Here is a 24317-nt window from a genome sequence, read left to right on the forward strand (position 1 = left end):
TTATATTTTTACAATTTTGACTAATGTAGTTGTGACGTTTGTCAATAATTTGCTTCTTACCTTAATTTTACTGTTATTCTGTAATATTAGGTATATTAGTTGTAATTTTGTATTATCTTTTATATCAATAATATAATATGTAATGGAAAATATAGAAAATAATTTGGAGTTTTTTACAGGTCTATTGACAAAATTATGTAGTCTACCTACTACCTAACAAACTAGTGTTGTGTTTCAAAAACCCATTCATGATATCACTAAAAGTGTGTCATTAAAAATTAATAATAAAAAGCAATTTTCAACATATTATTTTTTTAAAATCAATACATCAATCAACGCTATAACAGTACAAAACTGAATAAAACCAAATTGGCAAACAAACAATAATGACAAATAATCGAAAAAGTAAGGAAATGTCATCTTATTCTTCTTTTTATTTATCAAAAATAGTTCAAACGTACCCGAATTAATACCTAGGAAAGAATTTCCTAGATAAGCAGTTCTTTTAGTTATGAAAAGCTATTGTTTTTAGGTATTGACTTAGGAAGTTCCTATCGATAAGAATTACTTAATAAAGCAACTGTTTAGGTATCGTTGGTGAAATCGGGCATGATTGTGATTGGATTGTCGTTGCAAAAACTGCTAACCTATTACATATATTTATATCTTGTCTACATATTTTATTTTTAAGCAGGAACAAGCCCGGTATGATGACACATTTTATTTGAGGGTTGTGCGATATTCACAGATATGCTTAACGGTTTTTAATGATAATGTTGTGTAGATTTAAGAAATGAATGATATTTACAAAATTTTTATACCTATAGAAAAGGGATTACGCCATCATTTGTGACATTGTATTTCTAGACCTGGATCCCGCGTACAAACAAAAAGTTGATTTTTGAAGCTGAAAATTTGTTAATAGCTTAACGGTGTCTCGTCAGACAAACTTTGATGTACGGGCACACTGAAACAGGGGAAGTTTTAATTGTGGAACAGGTTAAAAATTTGGAACGTCAGACTACAAAAACGTTCCATATATTTTGCCGGACATACCTTCCAATTGATTTGTTACCATTTCATTAAACTCTCATGGAAAAATTAGACTGGTGTTTATCACTAACTGGGCATTTTAATGAGTGAAACAGGAAGAACATGTCAAATAACAGGAATCATGTTGGTTAGTAATAGCAGTCTGATTTTTGAATGAGAGTTTAATGATAGGGTAACAAATCGATTGGTTGTTCTGTCCGACAAAATACATGGGACGTTTTCGTAATGTGACGTTCCAAATTTTTAAACTGTTCCACTATTAAACCTTCCCCTGCTCCAGTGTTCCTGTACATCAAAGTTTGTCCGAATAGACACCGTTAAGCTACTAACAAATTTTCAGTTTGCCGGATCCAGGTCTATAAAGTATGTTTTGCTTTTAAAATAAAAGGTGTCCTTCATTTTGTATAGGTTCGTTTAATAAAAATAAAAGTTAAGTTTCTGTAATACTTAAGAGGCGGCATTTCGAAGACTTGCATCATATTGAAAAGATGTACCGCACGGCTCTGTAGTTAGTGTGGCTTTTGCCAATAAATCAAAGTTATGCGTTTACAAGAGCATATTATTTGAAAAATAAGGAGTACCATAATGTGTCATAATTATAATCTCCTTTATACAGATCAAAAAATTGTTTAGGAGGTATTTCTAAATCCACACAATCATTGGAAAATGATTCATGGTAAAAAATATCTATTAATGACACTGTTATCGACAGTCGATCAATTTTAAACTTGTCATCATATATTTATTAGACTTTTGTTTATCGTTAAAAATTAAATGATGGTTGTGAATTGTATTTTTTGTGTTATTTATTATTTTAGCAAAAACATAATTAGCAAAAATCTTATTTAAAACATGCGAACCGTTTTTGCAATCACAATCAATGCAGTGTTTAACTTATGCTTGTTATTAGAAAGGTATGTAGAAATAGAATACTCAGTGTAAGATATCTTTTTATGCACCCCGCTTATGATCAAATTCGATGTTTTCGAAAGTCATACCGCTACGACTACTAGGGACGTGTAAGATATTTTTAAAACGTTACTAGTTACATGTACGGAACTACCGTTTTTTAGTTGCCTACTCAATTCAGTACAAGGATCAGATACATCAGTATTTTGTAATCAGTATTTGTACTCAGTACCACTGAGAACCGGTATCAATAGTAACCGTTACACGTTTGCACTTATTTTGTCCGTCTCTATTCGTTACGGCGACAGCCGACGGTCGGGTTAGCTTGTGTTTAATATGCGGCACGCTAGAAAAATAACGGCACAGGTCACCCGTCCCACCGGCGCAGGTTGTGACTCGCTTAGGTTCAATATGCGCCGGGACTTACAAATGGGTTTTCGGACGTGCCGGCCTGTGCTGTGCCGTGCCGGGCTGTGCCGTGCCGGGCGTTCATAATGGGTTTCTTGCTTAATAGGTTCGGCAAATTTTATTATCTTTACAGGTTCTGTCTAGCTCCTCGGTATACAAGGTACATACCTATAAATTCATTTAATTTAATTGACAAAACAAATTAAAGGAAATGAAGAAATATATAAAAAAAATATATTATAAAATTTCCTAAATTTTGTGGGTGGCCCGTTTTCTCTGACGCACAGTGTATACTTTTGAAAAATTCCACTGTATGCATTCATACATAACTACATGCTGGTGAAATTCTATCTTCAAAACTTCTATATTTCTTTAATCAACTCCCCAGTTACATTATATTTTTTAAATTTATTCAACAATTTAACAATTATTATAAGTACATGAGTAATCACAGAAAAGTTAAAAGCCTTCATATTTTTATGAATATCATAAAAACATTATTTAAAAGCAATAGCTGTATTTAGTCATAAATAATTCTTATGATAAATGATAAATATTCAACAACACAAAGGATATAAAGTATTTTGTAATGAAAAAATTCATATGTAAAATTCACACAATAAAATATTATATTACTATTGTTTAATCCATTTAACCATAGTGGAAATATTAAAATTAATGATGACATAATGTTCAACAAATAAACACAATGGATATTATACAAGGTAAAAAACAAAATACTTAAGCTCAATATTTTGTAGGAACTATAAAATAAAAAAAGAATGTTTGTGAATGAAATGCATGTTTTTGTAGATTTAAATACAATCAGGAACATTGGTAGAAATTGATTTTGGGACACAAGCAAAACAAATATTCAAATCAATGAAGCAAAAACTATGAGTTTATGAGAGTGGAAAAATACATACAGTGCTAGTCAAAAGTCCGTACCCCCCCTCGTATCTTTTGAACGGTTATACATATAATAGTGAAATTTTGAGGGAGGAAATAAACGGACGTACGCCTTTTAACTAGTCATGACAGGTGACGTAATAGTGACAGATGACTTTACAGCGCCACTGTGACAGATAATTTTAAATCGGACCATATGGCAAGTGATACCTCATCTGAAAGGTATTGAAAATACCTATTCAGTCATACTAATTTTTTTGGGTTTAAGTTGATTTTGATTTTGGTGAATAAATGAAATAAATACAACTTTGTAGTTTCGCAGTTAACTATTAAAAATTCAAATGTCCGCCCATGGTTGTTTTATCAAAAAAGTTGACATTTTTCAGCTCTCTAGTAGTTTTTACGTCAACGTCAACCTTTTTGTCAAGTAACCATAGGCGGAGGTCTGAATTTTTATTAATTAAATGCGAAACTACAATTTTATATTATTTCATTTATTCATCCAAATGAGCTTAAACTCAAACAAAAGTATTATAGCTGAATGGGTATTTTCAATACCTATCAAACGAGGTATCGCTTACCATAGGGTACAATTTAAAATTATCTGTCACAGTGGCGCTGTAAAGTCATCTGTCACTTTTACGTCACCTGTCATGACTAGTTAAGAAGCCTACTTCCGTTCATTTCCTTCCTCCAAATTTCACTATTATAAGTATAACCGTTCAAAAGATACGAGGGGGGGGTACGGACTTTTGACTAGCACTGTATAATGAAATCAATATCAGAGTAAAAGATTCTTAATTTTGAACTTGTGAATGCCTTAACATAAAAATATACCTACAGAGTGAGTTTTATGTATGGAAACCCTCAATTATCTCGGAAAGGGCTTGCACGATGTTTATAGATTTTGGTGGGTAAGGGTTTTCTAATGCGGCCGATATGATAGTGATAGTGGTAATTACATTGTTGTCACATCTTCCGTTTTTCTGGAAATCTAATGAACTTTCTTAGTTCAAATGGAACATCCTGTATATTTTTTGCGTTTTGAAGTCCTTAAGAAATACATAATAATATTTATGTTATATTCCCTATACCTAAATGCCATAATTTCGGAGTTATTGCTACATTTATTTAAAGAAAAAATTTTAAACAAATTATAAAAATCAATTTTTTAGGCCCGGGTAGACATTATTTTAGGTTCTTTGGATCATTGGGAACAAACTAAAATTAATCGTTTCCGAATTACAAACAAGTTACTATATAAAGTTACTAAAATAATTTGTTATAATAATTATTTGCTTATAATTTGCTAATTTGCTATCATTATTTGCTTATAATTTGTCCTTTTAATGATTTGTGCAATTATTTTTTATAAAATAATTTTCACCCCCGAGAAGGGGCGGTATCCACCCTCAGGGTAAAGGCGCAAGGTGTGCCACCTTTGTTTCTTTGTTTCTTGGGGTATCCATGTCACCTTTGTTTCTTGGGGTATCCTCTAACCACTGACCAATTTTAGTGAAAATCGATGAAGTTTCACCGAAATTGAAGGTAATCGTTGATTTTTACCTTCAGTGACTGCACTATAATACAAAATAAATTGCAATTTACTGATCTAAATGCGCGTACTTTGGGAGCTCATAAATTATTAAATGATATGTAGTCGCTAAATAATTAATTTAATGCATTTTAAGTACAACTCTCTCTTAAGCCGGGAAGATGAGGTAGTTTTCTTGCAAAGGGGTTGTAGCTCAATAATCGAAATGTACGTGATTTAATAGTTTATTCTTAAGAGTACATAAGCTACACTAATTATATCCGCAATACGATATATTTTAAGTTTTCTCAGCATTTTTCTCTTAAGTTAAATCAATTAAAGGGTTGTTTGGGGGTGAAGGGGATGAGCTCAAAAATCGAAACTATATCATTTCAAGAGCTCATAAATAGCTCGTAATTCTGCCGCAAAAATCGATTCAATATTCCTATTTTTAAGTAGGGGGGGGGGCTGACTCAGCCCCCCACTAAAATATTAAATTCTTGCTCAGTGGAACGAGCTCAAAATTTTTAATTTGCGGAATATGAGAGCTCATAAATAGCTCATAAATCAGGGCTGTTTTTTAATTTTTGCAAGTGGGGGGGTCAGCTCAACACGGGTTTCTTTAACTACCAATCGGATAGAAATGAATCAAATCGAATAGAGGTCAGCAAGTTAGATCGGAATTTGTAGTAACTGGTATTCTGTAACTCATCTCAACCTCTACTATTGAAATGTTGGGTAGAAATTAATTTCGACTAGACAAGCCCTGTCGAGATCACATTTTGACATCGTAATTGGTCTTAACCCTTGCCCATTGGCATTATTATTGTTGTTCTGGCGTTTATTGGTAAATTAAGTAATTAGCGATTTTAGTCGAGTTGTGAAATACTGAGTTGTTATGTATTTAGCTAATTGCATATTTAATTTTAGGTATATAAGTACAGTCGGAAAAATTAAAGAATACCCATGCGTCATCGATGATATGCATACGAATCAAATCAAAAATCTCTAGTCAAAACAACGTCTAAGCTAAGTTAATACTGAAAATAAACGGATGTGACTACTACCCCACCGTACGATTTTTCGCTACGTAAGAATGTGTAAATAAATGTTTGTGTTGTTATTCTTTTTCTGATAATATATTATATTGGTAATAAATATGTATTACTACCGTAATTAATTATTTGATATAGATTAATAAAACACAAAGAATGAGTAAGCAAATATAGTATTATGAATTTCTCCATGTTAAAATTGCCAGTGGACGTACACACACACACATGTCCAAAAGTTTGAAATACGTACAAATAAACAAATAATATATCTACGCCTATGGTGGTTTTAAAACTATTGTTGATATTCATTTTAGAGCATTTTTACATGAAAATGATAAAAACTTTGAATCGTTTTTGTATCATTTTGCCCATTTTGGTCACATTCAACTGATTAGCGTATTTACACATTATTTCAGTCTGTGTTTAAATTTGAATTGAGCCGTTTAAAAATGCCTAGAAACGTGATATCTCACTTTGACAGATCTAGGGTAATTGCTTTGTTACAACAGGGCTTTAGTCAAAGTGATATCGCGAATATTGTTGATGTTACTCAGAGTGCTGTATCTAAAATTAAAAAAAAAATCCAAGAGACAAATGACGTCAAGGATCATCCCAGAAGAGGTAAAAGTCGATGTACAACAGCAGCACAAGATCGGCAGATAACATTGATAGCTCGAAGAAATCGTCTGGAATCCACAAGTGGTATATCCGGAGAAATTTCTAGGCTGCAAGGACTGAATATTTCACGGCAAACAATAACACGCCGACTAAATGCGGTAAATTTGTATCGTAGAAAGCACTTACATGTTCCTAAACTAACCCACCGACACAAAATAGTAAGGTTGCAATGGGCTAGAGAAATGGTGCAACATGGTCCTAATTGGAATAACGTGATGTTCTCTGATGAGTCAAAAATTGGCTTGGTATCTGATTCGCGAAGAACACTGGTTTGGAGGGCCCGAGGGACGACAAGCCCGACTAGAAACAGCCCAACCGAGTGTCCCGTTTGAAGGCGGCAGCATTATGTTTTGGGGTGGTATTATGAGTGGTACACGGACGCCACTGCTGGTTCTGGAGAGAAGTGTCACTGGTGCTGTGTACATCGAGGAAGTTTTAAATCCTGTCGTACGTCTATTCCGAGGGGCAGTAGGTGATGAATTTGTGTTTATGCATGACAACGCCCCTCCTCATCGAACAGCAGCAGTACAAAATTTTCTGGAAGAAGAAGGAATATCTACATTACAGTGGCCCTCGAATTCCCCCGATATGAACCGATATGATCCCCCTCGATTGAACGTGCTTGGGACATTTTCAAAACACGCATCAAAAAGCGAAACAATCAACAATCCCCCTATTACACTTCGCGAACTAAAAAATGCTGCTTGTGAAGAATGGGAGAGAATTCCGCAAGCCCAGCTCGACCAGTTAATCGGCAGAATGCCAAATCGCCTACAGGCATGCATACAGGCCAATGGAGGAAATACCAATTATTAGTTTTATTGAAAATTATTTTTTTCTTTACTAATTTATTTTTAAATGTAAGTTGTACTTTCTAAGCTTTTCACTCCAAGAGAATAAATAATTTTTTTTGCATATCGTTTATCTGGTTTTGAGATTTATTTAGTATTGTTAAGAATTGAAACAAAATGATGTTTCATTCAGAAAAGTTTATATATAAAAATCAATAAAAAGACGAAATATTCCAATATTCCAAACTTTTGGACATATGTGTCAATATTAACAGGAATTTAAAAAATGTCGTTTATATCAGCTGCATTAAGTGATTAAAATGAAAGTAAACTTAAGAGGATCGGTACGTATTTTCGGCTGCAATGCTAATCAAATGGGGATTCATTTTTTTCAAATCCTGAGAAAACTAATAAGTACTTTTGAAAAATTTAAACGCATAATGAAAGATTACGTTATTAGCGAGGGCCGAAAGTCCCTGAGAACTTCTATAATGTTTATTTTAATAAGTTACAGGGGTGAAAAACTAAGAGAAAATTTAGTGTGATTTTTAATTTCAAATATATATTCAAAATAAACTTTTTATTTATTCTAAGGGACTTTCGGCCCTCGGTAATAATTTAGTCTTTCATTCTGCGTTTAAATTTTTCAAAAATATTTATTGGTTTTTTCAGGATTCGAAAAAAATGAACACAATGCCGTGGTAATATTTTCCAAATCTATCTTTGTCTTACAACGCACTCAGCCGAATATAATATTGTCAGCATATATTGTCAGTCAGACACTGACAATCAGTGACAATTTTAAATATTTGACATTGCATCGGGAATATGTTGAGTTATTGATTAAATATTATTGATATATAGTGTATTTGATAAATAATTGATTTAAGACGTGAACTTAATAAAAAGTTATTTATTGTGTATTATTTGTGGAAGATCCAAGCAGAGAATACATCAGGATAATATATTCTGTGATCCAAGTATTTTGTTGTTAAAGATGTTCAAAATTGTAAGCGTTCCATAACAATATATTATTAAAAAATCACTTTAACACTTTTCCTCTTTTCTCGATTGAGTATTAGTCTTTGTTGTACAAATAAATTATTACAATCACTGAATACATAGTTAGTGAAAAAATTATCACATTTATTAACTGAATTAATAATTTGCAATTATAAAAATAACAGTTATCCAAGAACGTTCAAAACCCATCTCTTTAAATTAATGATGACATTTTCACGTGGAATGACATTCTAGTAATGTTTACATATCCATACCAGTGTGAATTTTACTACACGTAATTTGCCGTGTAAAGACAAAAAAAGTAGGGATACACGTAAAATATTTGCGAATTATGTACCCATAGCCTTAATGAATTCAGATCATTGGGTATCCAGATCATTTTCCAGACATTATCTGCAAATAAATGTACATTCGTAAAAATATACTAGTCTGTAATTTCATACACTATGATTGAAAAGTCAGAGTAATATGTATAGGTCTGGAGCCCGCGTATGAAAAAAAAAGTTGATTAATAACAAGCTGAAAATTTGTTAATAGCTTAAGGGTGTCTAGTCGGATAAACTTTGATATATGGGAACACTGGAACAGGGGCAGTTTTAATTGTGGAACAGGTTAAAAATTTGGAACGGTCACACCACGAAAACGTCACATTTATTTTGTCCGACAGACCAGACTTAAACTCTCCGAACAGAGATTAAACTCTCATGCAAAAATCAGACTGCTATTTATCACCTGTTATAATTCCTGTCATTTGACATATTTTACATGTTCCACTCATTAAAACGCCCAGTTGGTGATAAATAGCAGTCTGATTTTTGCATGAGAGTTTAATCTCTGTTCGAAGAGTTTAAGTCTGTTCTGTCGGACAAAATACATGTGCCGTTTTCGTGTTCTGACCGTTCCAAATTTTTAACCTGTTCCACAATTAAAACTTCCCCTGTTCCAGTGTTCCCATATATCAAAGCTTGTCCGACTAGACACCCCTAAGCTATTAACAAATTTTGAGCTTGCTATTAATCAACTTTTTTTTCATACGCGGGATTCAGACCTAGTACACCTTTGGCGAACTCATAGACAGAAGTTAACCATATTGACAGATGATTCTTCTTTAGTTTATTGGCCTCCACCTACTTGGGTATTTGGCCATACAATATATCAAAATGGCACTTAAAAGAACTGAATTTATTCAAGTAAATACGACTGATTATTAAAATTTATAAACTCTACCGAACCTAACCCAGTTTCACTGTCAAAGTGACAGAAATCAAATTAGTCAGATTATAGTTGGCCAGCACGATTACTCAAATAGTAGTTTATACAATCATTATCTCTACTCATGTTGAACGTTTTTCTAATAATGACATTAGAAGTACAGAAATAGTCAAGTGTGAGTTTAAATTTTCTACTAAATTAATATAACTACGTTGAACAATTGTATCGCCGTCTCACTCTGTCAATTATAAATATGTAACTGCGTATGTCTTGGATAACGTTTTTGCTTTGTAGACAACACTTAATAATCTATCTCTCTCGTTTGTTATTTATAGAAAAAGGCAGCAAATCCAAAATATGTGCTTATATGATCGTTCATGGGCATTCCTTCATTTTTCCGACTGCTACTAATAATTATATAGCATCAAGGTTAATAGAAATCATTCAACATTTTATAAATTGGTACTCTAATTAATTTATTAGTAGAATGTGTAGATTTGAATGTATCTTAGTGTGTTTCAAACGAAAAACAAAAATTTTTCTTAGGGAAAAAACTTTTAAGTACTGTTCAATAATATTTTATGTTCAGAGATGTCTACTATGTAATTTGAATGCTCAGCAGATGTTTTTTTCTTTGGTGTTCGTGTTACCAATCAGTGTTCCACTTGCCATTTTTTATTCTTGTGTTGAATTTGTCCAAACTTAACCAAAACTATCCAAAACAAACCAAAATTTCTTTTTTTTTTTTAATATGCTTTAAATATTTTAAAGGAGAGTGTACACCCATACAGGTGGAGATTCATATGTGTTTGATAATTAGTATCATTTAGCTAAATATTAGTGGTTTATTTAGATATTTATTATAAATAAAATACATTGGAACATAAAAAGCATGAGCTATACTTGACTGAAAGTAGTCATTGGAAAAAAGGTCAACTACATAAGAATTGGAAGAAATATGAGAATAGGAGGGAATAAAGATGAAGAGCCATTTCAAGAATAAGGGAGTGAAAGTTTTTATACTTTGTAGCCAGTGATTCTCTGACCAATATTATTCATCAGGAAATGACAAAAACATTGAAGAGATAAATGACAATACCAAAGTGACACTGATTTATCAGAAAAAGAGGATGTTGTTGCATTAGCCAGCAATGAAGAGTGGAGTGAATGATACACCCAATCAACAAACATTTTATTTAACAAGTGAGGAAAAATGAATGTAATGTGTATGAGGCAAAATAAACAGTTCTGAAAATTGTATGCCTCAAAGGACACTGCACCCATCTTATGGAAAATATAATGTCACTCAAGTTCAATAAAATTTAGATGACTAGATTCGTCTCGAAAATTACGCTCATCTTATAGCATTGCGCCAACTCTGTATTTTGTTTATTTAGGGCGTTAATTGTAATTAAAGTTTAGCGAAATCACATTTTTGTAGTGGATGAAAGTGTCATTCATAAATAATATTAGTCTAAAGGGTCGTTTAAACACAGCGATAAATCAAACAACTTATCAAGGTCAATCGAGTTGTTGCAACTTATCATTGTGTGTAAACGGTGCATCGCACAACTTATCAAAGTTGGAGTTGGGTTGAAGGTGGTATCGCATTGAATCGCAGCGTCTAAACAGCGTTTCAACTTGTCATCACAACTAGTTGCTGTGACATCACCACGCTTAATGGCTATTCACAAGGGCTTACCCTGCCTGAGTTAAGAGGATTAGTAGAGGAACTAATGCTTTTGTACACCTGGTCAAATTATACCTACTTTATTGTCTACAATCCTCTGCCTTAAAAATTTATAAAGTGGAGGTTCCGAAAATCTTTTCTCTCTCTTTGACTCATTTAAATTCTTTGCTAATACAAAGAATAAAATATTCTAATTAAGAAAATACAGAGTTGGTGCAATGATATAAAACGAGCGTAATTTCAAGACGACTAGTCATGTAGATTTTATTAAATTTGAGTGACATTATATTTTCCATAAGATGGGTGCGGTGTCCTTTGTATCTGTCAGGAGCCGAAACTTACTGAGTGGTTTCCGAACGTCGTTATAAGGTATATGTGAATGTCGTGATAATGTTAGGTGCTTCAGAATGGTTCTCAGTTTTGCAGAAAAATTTTTTATGGTGGAATACTATTTTCGGTCATACAGAAAATGTCACGAAAATGGTCCAAGCTTAAAATAAATATTTGGTTCAGCAGGACGGGACAAGCTCACACTGACAGGGAGTTTTTACAAATACTGCGCGACCATTTTGGGAGTTGCCACTCACCAGAACTAACGCTACCAGATGTGTACATATGGGGAAGGCGGAAGGAGTCAGACAGATCTACCGTCTGCCATTTCGGAATCGCAGACTAGAATTAAAGATTTTTTCATGCCAGGGGCAGTGGCATATCTATGAATTTGCCTCGGAAGGGGAAATTTGCTTTAGGGGGTAACTTCAATGAAAAACCAACCAAAATCCAAAAAAGATAAACTCAGATTACATAAAAGACATAACTAATAATCTATAGGCATTAACTAGAGTGTTAATTGGATTAAATTTTTCTTTCTGTGGTTTCGGTTTCATGTCAGCTAATATGTTTTTATGTTTGAACAATTTTTTTTCTTTAATTTTGGACCTTGTTAGGAGGGGAAATTTTCTCATTTCCTCTCTCCGTAGATCTGCCACTGGGCAGAGGACATCTTTAACATCTGTTTTATCAGGAACATGCATCGTCGTGAATAATGTTTGCAAGGCTAGATCATGTAGGTACACTGTATACTAGATATATTTCAATATTTTGACAGAACAACTGCAGAATCCAATGCTTATTTTAATTATTTTTATTTGAGGATTTAAATGAAGCAATGATAAGAACAAAAACAAATAAAAATGGCTGCTACTATAGTATGCGGTCTACCCCAAAGAGAGTTCTACCTATGTATATAGCTCATTATAGTGTGCAGTGACAGTGTACCAATCACAATCTGAAAATTCCTGAAGGATTTGCGCAAAATAATAATAATATTTATTTCGAAAATAATAATAATATTTATTTCGAAAATTGTAAATACATATATACAGAGACACATACATATACGCAGAGCGAAATATTCGTCAACATAAAAAACAAAATTAAAATGATTCAATTATGTTTTGAATTTTTTTGTGTCACTTTTGGGTGATTATTTTTTACAGTACTGCAAAATTCCCCCCACTTAGAAAATCCTTGTGACGGTTAAAATCGAAACGACTTATTCCTACACCACTAGGCCAAAAAGATGGATTATATAAAATATCTTTTTTCTTGAGAGATGCTGTTACGACAAACGCTTTTAATCGATTTTCATCCGATGGTAATTCCTTCACTTGTACTATTAAATATAAGGCAACTCTTGTTGAAAAAAATAATTATTCACAATTAAGTAATAAACATTTGGAGGAAACTAAATGTAAAATGAAAGGGGACTAATAATTTACAAAAAGAATGCACCCCACCTATTTACAAAAAAAATGTATCCTAACTTTTAAGTAATTAATATATTTTTTTTATTTTATAAGTAACCTAATTATTTACAGAACTATACAGCCTAATTATTATTATAAGAGAGAAAGGCAGTCATTAATTCTAACTTTAAAAAGTCATGCAGGCACCCTAACCAAGAAGATTCTAGTGCTATTTATATAATATAAAAAATAAGTTTATTTATACAGGGTGTCCAGAAACTCTACTGACAAACGAAGACAGGAGATTCCTCAGATACTTTTAAGACAATTTAACCCAATTCACCTAGTCCGAAAATGCTTCTTAAAGGAGCTGAAGATGGCGTCATGAAATTAGTTTTTCTTAAATACCTCCAGAACGCTTCTATTTAGAAAAACGAAAATTGGTATGCATATCTACTTTTCAGAGATAAATCGACTCCATCCATTGCAAATTTCTAGTACCGGTCATAGGTGTCCGTTTTGGGTAGAGCAACGGGTAATTTATCACATAACTTTTTTGTCCTTAACTTTTATGCATTTTTGACACCGGATTATTAAATTGTGAAGTATTCTAGTACTAAAAGGTACTCTTGCTTTAAGTCGGTAGGACACACCGTTTTCTAGAAAAATCAATTTGAAAGTTTTTCGTTTTTGGAATTTGAAAAAAAAATTGAAAGAACTTTTCAATAATAAACAAAGTATTTTACCAACATAAAGTAAGAGTAACTTTTAGTACTCGAATACCTCATAATTTAATAATCTAGTGTCAAAAATGCTCAAAAATTCAAGACAAAAAAGTTATGCCATAAAATAACTGTTGACCTACCCAAAACGGACGCCTATGACCAGTACTAGAAATTCGCAATTAATGAAATCGATTTATCTCTGGAATATAAATAAATGTACCAGTTTTCGTCGTTCTAAACAGATTTTTTTAAAATTTTTTTTTAATTCAAAAAGTGAAAAATTTTCAAATCAATTTTTCTAGAAAACGGTGTGTCCTACCGATTTAAAACAAGAGTACCTTTTAGTACTAGAATACTTCACAATTTAATAATCCAGTGTCAGAAATGTATAAAAGTTAAAGATAAAAAAGTTATACGATAAAATAACTGTTGCTCTACCCAAAACAGACGCCTATGATCGGTACTAGAAATTTGCAATGGATGGATTAGATTTATATCTTGAAGATAAATACACGTACCAATTTTTGTTTTTCTAAATAGAAGCGTTCTGGCAGTAAGTATTTAAGAAAAACTAATTACAAGGCGCCATCTTCAAAGAGCTCTAGCTCCCTTAGGAAGCATTTTCGGACTAAGTGAATTGGGTTAAATTATCTTAAAATTATCTGAAGAATCTCCTGTCTTCGTTTGTCGGTAGTTTCTGGACACCCTGTATATATAAAGGCACTTTATTGCCTTTCATTATTGTGTATAAAGCCTTTGGACAAAAAATTATGGTGTTGATTAGATGCACAGGTAGACTGCAAGCTTTAGCAGAAACACGATGGTAGAGTTCATACTATATAGTGGTAAGTACCCAAAAATACTCAAACATTTTTACAAAATAGTAGTGTATTAATATATCATATCAGTAGTTATCTTCTCACTCTGCTAATAGAAAAACAATAGTATCATTCTATCGTTTGCGGTAACGATCCTGTACTAGTCCAGGATTACTTCGCATGCACACTTTAAAAAAGATACAGTGTAGTATACAGTGTAGAAAATAGAAAATGTATATACACATCAACGTTCATTACAGTTTATGTTTTGACTTAATCTGTTTGAAAATGAATAGGTACACTTCGCATAAAAAAAAACTGGTACAACTCTTATAACCGAAAATCGTGTTTTTCAAGTTGTGTAAGTTAATCTTGTCACAAGTGTCATTCCAATTTCTATGGCAACGTTGCCAGTTCAACGAAAATATTATATCAAACTAGGTAAAAACGGGGCTGTGCGACAGACTGCATTTTTTTAATATACAAAAACTAAAACAATTGTAATTTTTCGTCATCTCAATTAAGTATCCATACATTGATTCGTGTTTTATTATAATTTATGAAAATATTTCAATTCAAAAATAATGATAGATAATAAATCTTGACATGACTTTAAATTATTATGTTTACTGTCAAATCGAGAGGTGTGATTGGTTTCTCGTAAATTGTAGGACAAAACTGCATTAAGTTGTGTAGAATAAATAAAACACACTGGAAAAATTTAATTTGAAATTAATACAAAATGAATAACTTTTACAGTGAACAAGTGTGTAATTTAAATATATGTATTACAATTCAAAATAAACATTTTAAACGATTTTTTGTATTTAGATTTAGTGCAATTCCGTTATCTGTGATGGCAACAACGAAGTGATTCACTAACAATAATTGTCAGTCTGAACACAGGTTTACATTGGGGAAAAAAAGTGTACTAGTTTTATATGACGCGAAGTGTACATGGGAAAAGTGAAAAGTTATAGCGGACGAACAATACCGGGATTAGCAAAATCTACCAACCATTATCTACACAAATCCAAAACTGTACAGTTTGGCCAAGCAAGAAGATGAGTCACATGTCTATTGTGCTTATTTTTGTATATTTTTTTTGCACACCCACTTGGATGGACATTGATTTTGCCTCTTACTGAAAAACTAAGATATCCACCCACTGGTGGTATAAGTTTCAATATACTAAAATCTTGGTGTTCCCATGAGAAATAGAACTGTATTTGTAAAATTGTTTAAGAAAATATAGCTCTAGCACTTCTGAGCAGTTCACCACAAGATTTTGTCTTGGCACCAGCGAAGAGCACCAATTGTCATGTCACCCAATAGAGGGCTTTTCGTTCACAGTCAATTGTTTCGAGCTTCAGTCATCTGTCATCTAATATTAATATATCCGACAACATAAAGTTTAGGGCAACGGCCATGCAACAGCATGAATTTTGTGAACAGTGTTGCCATATCTGTTTATAATTTAGACATATGAATTTAGACCTTTTTTAAAATGTTTTTTTTTTATAATTTAGATGTTTATTTCATAGGTTAGTTAATTCATTTAAGTTAGTTTCTTTTTATTACTATTTAGTATTTTAGATATTTTATTAGTTAGAGTTTACAGTCTACGGTTTAAGTTAGTTTCTTTTTATTACTATTTAGTATTTTATATATTTTATTAGTTACAGTTTAGAAATCTTCACATTGTTTAGTGTTTCTATTAACTATTGCCACTATTGATTTTTATATAATTTTAATGCTTTTAATATATTTTCTGATTTATATCTAATGTCCACTTTACATCAACAATAAATTGAACAAGAAATTGACAAAGTTATTCAAGGCCAAATTTAACGTGTACAAAATGTATGGTTTGTAAAAGAAAATAAAGGAATTTGATGAAATAGAACAATTGGATATGTTTTATTTTGTCAAATTTCTTTATTTTCTTTTTATTCACGGCAAAATTGGGTGTTTTGTATAAGTCAAATTTGACCTTGAATAACTTTGTCAATTTCTTGTTCAATTTATTGTTGATGTAAAGTGCACTTTACATTTGTTTTCGATTTTTAAATTATATATTGTGTTCTATTCAATTTTGAATTTTAGATGTTACAGTAAGAAATATTTTACAACATGGCAACACTGTCAGTGTTTTTAGATTACCTCAAATGTCAACTACAAATTGGTTATGTTTGGTTGCCCTAAACTTGATGTTGTCCAATATATCTATGTCATACATTATTGGTATATACCAATGATACAAACCAAAGACGTATGACGTAGATATATTAATATTATGTGACACATGACAGAAGCTCGAAACAAATTAGAATCAATGAAAAGCCCTATTGGTTGTATGTGGCACTTACACTTATCCCATTCGGACACGACCACATGACACTAAGACACTTACAAAGGATGATGCAGTTGTGTCCTCCAATGGGTTAACTTGCGAACGTAAAATTGTGGCTGATTCCTAGTAAAAATAGTAATTTGTGCTCAGCTTATAAAGAATATACCTATTGTATTTCATTTTTTGGGCAGGTGGTTTGTGAATTTAATGACAGATATTTATGTAAGATTGCTAAATTGCTAATAAAGATATTCACGAAAAAAACGTTATTTCAATTTTAAATATGTAATCCAACAAATTTGAATAAAAACAGTGGTGTAACATAAAAATAACAAAATATTGAGGAGTAACTCAAAGGAGAGCAAAATTCCCCATGAAACTACTGGCAGAATTCCAAACATAGTACATTTGCCATTTAAAATATTATTCTTTGTCTGTATCATGACAATCATAGTAAATAACTAATGGTTTCAATTCCTAATCATTAGTCAATATTTTATGGACTTAATTCTGTAAATATATTATCTACTTCTTGGTAAATGATGACTCACATCTGATATAAAGGTTATATTTAGATGATTAGAATGATGTACATGGTAACCCCTAAAAGAATAAGTAACTATTTTTCTGTTAGAAACTATATTTTACAACTTATATTAGAGAGCCTATGGGGCGTTTATAAATTCACTTTTGGAGGTACAATTGGTTTCAGATTGGTTTGTCTGTTAAAGGAAATGATGTCTTGGAATCATCTTAGAATCATCATCTAAGAATTTAGTTCATAAAATACTGTGATAACCTATGAATGAAGTGCAGCTATTCTAGTTATTTCACAGTGCAGTAAAACTACCTACACTTCTCAAAAATAAACTTGGTTTTGATCTAAAAACCTTTTGATTATTTGCAAAAACCCATTGAAGAGCAAATTAACAAAAAATATCAGTTGAAAAATTAGGAAATGTCATTTCACCAGAATTAATTCAAGATTCTAGGTAGTATCGATTTAGATAAAAATATTCCTCGGATATCCTTCAGCGAGGTTAAAGTAAAAATTAAGGGAGTCTAATTTCACCCTTAAAATACGACCTACCGCACCCTAAATCAGTAAAAATACTTACTTGAAAATACGGAGCTGATGAAAAATAGAAAATTCAAGGTAACACAAAACACAAAATTTTTCATTTTCTAAATTGTTTTTGGCCTAAATTGTTTGCTACACCATTAACAACACGTCTTTGTTACACCGAACACACACCACACGCACACTATCTTTGTCGTCCTCGCATTAATTCACTCAAAAAGGACAATATAAAATGGCGATAATCAACCAAAGACAGTCACGAGCTGGAATAGTTTACGTAATCTCCGACAGTCGATTGCGCTGTTGTCATGTTTAAAAATTTTTATTCAGGAATTATTAAATATGATACAGTTCTACGTTCGCTCATCCGCAAGAAAAGTGTCACAACTCAAAAAACAACTTTTTTAAGGAGAGAACAAAATAGTTATTTATGAAACAGTTGTGAAGTATGCTTTTTGTGAACGCACGCGATCTTTAGAGCACGAGCGACAGCGGAGCGAGTGCTATAGTATACATCGCGTAACGCGTAAGTTGGCAAAAAGTACTTCACGCACAGTTTCATACAATATTTTATCTACGATAAACAAATAAAAAAACTGTAACTCTTCATCACTGGAATTCATTTATATTCTACAATTTTTAGAACTTTGACATTTAAAAATTCTAACTTCTTTCAAACCATAAAACTGTCAAAACTTTTGTTGTAATTTATTTCTCACATGTCATCACCATGACAACGCGAAAGTTAAGGATATTTGATTATATGAAATATGAAAGTGTGCCAAAAAACAGTGCGAAAAAGTAAATCCCATTTAAAATACATTGTTACTTCACGCACACTTTAAATTCTTCACGCACTGCTATCTATAATGGCAGTTTTCACAAACTAAAAACTTATACATAATATGAGATTGATAGAGTATATAATAGTTATTTTTAGATCTTGATTTACCTGTAAGTTTTAAACGGTAACTTGTAAAATTTATAAATTAAAAACGAAGAATATGGATAACTGAATGTTTCTAATTGAATCGATTATATCTGAAAGGGCCTAAGTGCAATCTCGGCCATTTTCTTTTTATTATGCTAAATTAATTATTGGTCCAAATCTAATAGTACATTATTTCACGGTTTTTGCGGTAAATTTTAAAGAACCGTTTGGATTGACATGAAATTTGGCACACGGATAGCTAACATGTCAAAGAAAAAAAGTGATATTGTGCCGATGTGTGCTTTTGCCATAGGGGTGAATTTCACCCCCTATTAGGGAGTGAAAAAATATCTATCCAAAAAAAGTCCAGAAATGGATAAAGTGACTAATTCTAGGCAACTTTTATTCTATAGAGTTTTTTCACCAAGTCAATACTTTTCGAGTTATTTGCGAGTGAATATGTTCATTATTCAGCAAAATAACCACGTTTTTAGATGGTTTTTCGCAAATAACTCAAAATTCTAGAAAAAATATTCTTAGAAAAAATATAGCCTGTAAAAAACTGAAAAGAATGGTGTATATGTTATGGCTCTATACCTAGCAAAAGCAGAGTTACAGCTAATGAAAAATAGGTTCATATTTGTCAAATTCCAAATCGAATATTTTATCGTGAAATATCCAAAAAATTAAGCACTTTTTAGGGAAAACTCATTGCAACTTCTTTAAAGTGTTAAAAAATCTTTATTTTTATTTTATAAAAAAATTTTTAGCATCAAAAGTAAATAAGTTACGCCTAAAATAAAGTTGGTCCCTTTTGTTTTGGCAAAAAAAATCGGGAAGATCACCCCCTAATTAGCAACTTAAATGAAATTAATCGTTACCGTTTCACAACCTACTTTACTTTTGTATTTACATGATCTGTAAGTTTCATTAATTCAAAGTGCTTATTTTTGAAAAAATTTGGTTTTAAAGTATAATTTAAAAAAATTTTAATTTTGAAAAACATGCTTTGTTGCATAATAACTTAAAAATTATCAGAGATACCAAAAATCTTAAGTAACAAAAAAAAGTCGGCTATGCTTTTCTGAATATTTTGTATTTTTTGTTTTTCTGTAACACAAAAACTGGTTAAGATTGGTGTTTCTAAATTTGCATATACTCGTGATTAGTGACTCGTTCAAATCCTTTTAACTGAAGCCCTTTCAAAAATAAAAGCTTTGAACCGATGAGACCTACAGATCGTATAAACAATACATATACGAGTAAAAAAACTTGTGAAGTGGTAACGATTAAGTTCATTAGATATGCTAATTAGGGGGTGATTTTTCCGATTTTTTTATCAAAACAAAAGGCACTAACTTTATTTTGAGCGTAACTTGTTTACTTTTGATGCTAGAATTTTTTTATAAAGCAGAAATAAAGCATTTTTTAAACACTTTAAAAAAGTTGAAATTAATAAGAACCTATTTTTCATTAGCTATAACTCTGCTTCTGCTAGGTATAGAGCCCTAACGTATAAACCATTTTTTTTTAATTTTTTACTGGCTATATTTTTTCTAAGAATGTTTTTTTCTAGAAAATACTTACTTTTTGAGTTATTTGCGATAAATCGTCTAAAAACGTGGTTATTTTGTTGAAAAATGAACATATTCACTCGCAAATAACTCGAAAAGTATTGACTTGGCGAAAAAAATCTATAGAACAAAAGTTGCTTAAAATTAGTCATTTTATCTATTTCCGGACTCATTTTGGATATGTATTTTTTCACCCCAAGAAGGGGTGAAACTCACCCCCAGAGTAAAAGCACACATCGGCACAATATCACTTTTTCTCTGACGTGTTAGCTATGTGTTTGCCAAATTTCATGTCAATCCAAGCGGTTCTTTAAAATTTAGAGGTTTTGCAATATTTTACCGTTAAGTCGCGTTTACACGATGGCAATTGGCGAGACAATTGGCATTGGACAATTGTCATCACGTGGTTGCGGATTGTCGGAGGCCAGTCCAGTTGAAAGAGAAGATGTTTACACGGGGCCAGCTAAACATCATGGCCCCGTGTAAACATCTTCTCTTTCAACTGGACTGGCCTCCGACAATCCGCAACCACGTGATGACAATTGTCCAATGACAATTGTCTCGCCAATTGCCATCGTGTAAACGCGACTTTAAAGAACGTACTATTAGCGTTTGGTGAAGAAAGGAACTAAATTCGATTATTCCTTACTTGGATTTCTGGGTGAGAAAATGATGGTTTAGTACAGAAAGGACCTAAGTAAACTAACTTAGCCCCTTTAAGATAAACAGAATGTGTGTGTACTTTGTAGGTACGCACGTAAGAAGTTATACTTCTGTTTTATGATTTCAACGAAATTAGTATACTTTAAACAGTTTGTTTATATTTTATTTAAATATTAAACTCATTAAATGTATAAAATAAATAAAAAAAAGGAAAATTTGCATCGAGAATCGAACCCGCGTATATTAGAGTGATTTGATTTGAAATCAAAGCTCCTTAGCATTTGCCCACGCCCGACATGTGGGAAGATAGACCAACTTAACATTTTAAACTTTTTGACAGTACTGAATTTAATCAAATTAGTTTGATTTTTGTGGAAATAAAATATTAACGTGCAACAAAACATTATTTATTATCTATCGTGGCTGAATGGATCAAGTAATCCAAAGCCAAAAAGGGAAAAAAACATAGAGTAAGAAAACAATATATTAGATGAAAATTTCATTTCTATGTAGTCAATTATTTTATTTTGATTAAAATCAATCCTTCTGATAAATAATTCAAGTCAAATCAAACTGGTCAATGATTACCGGTTTGAAATTTCAAACTTTTGTTTGACTGTTTGGCAAACTAGTTTCAAAGAGTTTAAAAAATAATTTATTTAGTAGATATACTTTTTTGAGATAGAATTTTAATTAGGATGTCAATTAAGATAACAAAATCAAAAATACAATGAGTTACATATAAAAATGGTGGTAGCCGTATTATATTTACTCACATCGATGTGATATTATATATATTTTTAAGGGTTTTTACCCATGATCAGAGGCTTTTCCCTGAATCAATTTTAAATGTAATATGTTGGTCAACAATTACTCTTCTATGAGGTATGAGGTGTTTATACCTATAAGACGAGGCTCTGATGATGGCATTTTGATATGCTGAAAGTACGGATTCAAGAGTTCAAATTAGCTCAAAGAGTGTTTTTTGCAACAACAATTAATATTTTAATGTTGTTTTCTATTTACAATGGGCTTATCCCTCCTGATGTTCTACAACAGAGAAAACTTTTATTTAGGTCATTATTAAAAATAATTATGAAACCATAATTCCCTATTCATTTTGATTCAAGTGTTAAAACGAATCAAAGATTTCATCTTGTAGTAAATACCTATTCCAAATATATTTTATTTTCCTATACAACGAATATTAGTCACACCATAACCAAAAATATAGTCACCACACTTACCACTTACCACGTAGAAAAAAAAAGATTAATAGTTATTTATGATATAAGTGTTAAAAGTACATGTTTAAGGCACGCATGTGAAAGTTTGCAGAATGAGCGATAGCGAGTTCTGCAATTCACATGAGTGCCTTAAAAATGTACTTTTTAACACGCATATCACACAATATTTTTTCTACAAACGTAATTACAGGACAATATCTACAAAAACTTTTACTTGAACTTGACTGACATGTTACATGAACTTGATTTCATTTTTATATTTTTTTGACATTACATCAAAATTGCCTATACGGTCAATACGAACTGCAGTGCCTTAAAATTTTTTTAAAGCACTAGTGCCTTAAAGTAGCATTTTTAACGCTCGTATGGAGTGCTAAAAATTGCATTTTTAACACGGTTGTAGAAAAATATATTTTTTATATTTGGTTAAAAATCATTATACAAAGTTTAAAAATAACACTTCTGGCAACGCCGTACCAGAAATTGAATTACGTCACGAGTATGCGCCACTGAAAGATCTGGGATGGTCGAATTTGAATAGATTCAAATACTTACGAATTGTCTGATAGTAGGTACCTACTTATTATTTTTAATTATTTGAGATAAGGGAATTAATGTAGATATTGAATAGGGATATAATTTAAAAAATGTAATCTTCCGACGTATTTTATGACTCGACAATTAATTACCTGTGTACTTAATAAAGCTATCTTTAATAAATTTTACATTAAAAACTATCAGCAACAGAAGTACCTTTTTTTTGCTATTTAAGATTGTTTTAATCGAATATGGAATATGTACGTATTTTATGATTCCTGATAACTAATTAGCTTTATAATATTCAGTGGCGGATCTACGAGGGGGGTGGTGAAATTCCTCCCCCTCAAGAAGTTAACTATTAAAGAAAACATTTTTTGAAACATAAAAATATACCTATTAGCTGACATGAAGCTTAAACCATAGGCGTAACCAGGGAGGGTTTTGGGGGTTCCCCCATTGGGATGTACTTTGAGCTCTATACGCTTAACACCATAGCCCTCAGAGACCTTCCAGTAGTTGTAACCCCCCCCCCCCTTTCAGGTAGTTGAAACCCCCCCTTAGGATCATCCTGGTTACGCATATGGCTTAAACAATCAATATACAAATTGGACCGATTGGCTAAAGTATAATAATTAATAATAAATAAATTATTTTTTTTTTGTAATAATAATGAATGTTTTTATAATCTTTATATTACAGGGTGTTTGGTAAAGAATGGGACATAGCTTAACCTTATTGGGCTCTAAGCATGAGCTTAAACTTAAAATAGGTCGATTTAAGTTAATTTACTTTAATACAAAAGTTGATATAATAACGAAATACGGGTGTCAAAGTTAAACTTTTATATTATTTATTCTTGAATATTTCCTGACAGGCATGGGACAACAACACGAAATTTGGCAAGCGGCGGTTTTTTAGGCCGATAAATCTAAATTTGTCACCAAAAATGATGTATTAGCCAGAGGGCGCCACATACGTCTTTCAGAGCTAATTTAATAAGTTCAATTTTTTTATCACCCACTCTACATAGAGGAAAGGCACCAAATTTGAGACACTTTTTTTGAAAAACAAATATAAAACAGAATATTCAAAATTTTTAAAACATTTATTTCGAAAACTTAAATTTAGTGTTTCTACAACACAACAAAAAATAAATAAAGCGAATAAGACATATATTTTTGCAAAAAAAAATACATTTAGTTTTTGTGCGACATTTAATATTAAAAATAAAAGGTCGCTTAATTTGAGATAGCCAAGTATCCAAATTTGAGACAGGTACCCCAATTTGAGATACTATTCAAAAAAGCCCTTTCCTTCGCAGAAAAGACAAATAAATGTGCTGGACTTTATTTCTCCACAGTCTTCATGTGCCCAC

General features: G+C 31.7%; 1 protein-coding gene across 1 annotated transcript in view; it reads right to left on the reverse strand.

Annotated features, from left to right (window-relative positions):
• The window catches only part of LOC126883273 (neuroplastin), a 221750-nt gene extending 203475 nt beyond the window's left edge, over nt 1–18275 (reverse strand). The window contains exon 1 of the mRNA XM_050648608.1: nt 18025–18275. Coding sequence (XP_050504565.1) covers nt 18025–18088 — 64 coding nt within the window. The 5' untranslated portion in view covers nt 18089–18275. The remainder of the gene's footprint in view (nt 1–18024) is intronic.
• Between the last annotated feature and the right edge of the window lie 6042 nt (nt 18276–24317).

Source organism: Diabrotica virgifera, chromosome 4 (assembly GCF_917563875.1).
Source record: "Diabrotica virgifera virgifera chromosome 4, PGI_DIABVI_V3a".
In the NCBI taxonomy this organism is placed as follows: Eukaryota; Metazoa; Arthropoda; class Insecta; order Coleoptera; family Chrysomelidae; genus Diabrotica; species Diabrotica virgifera.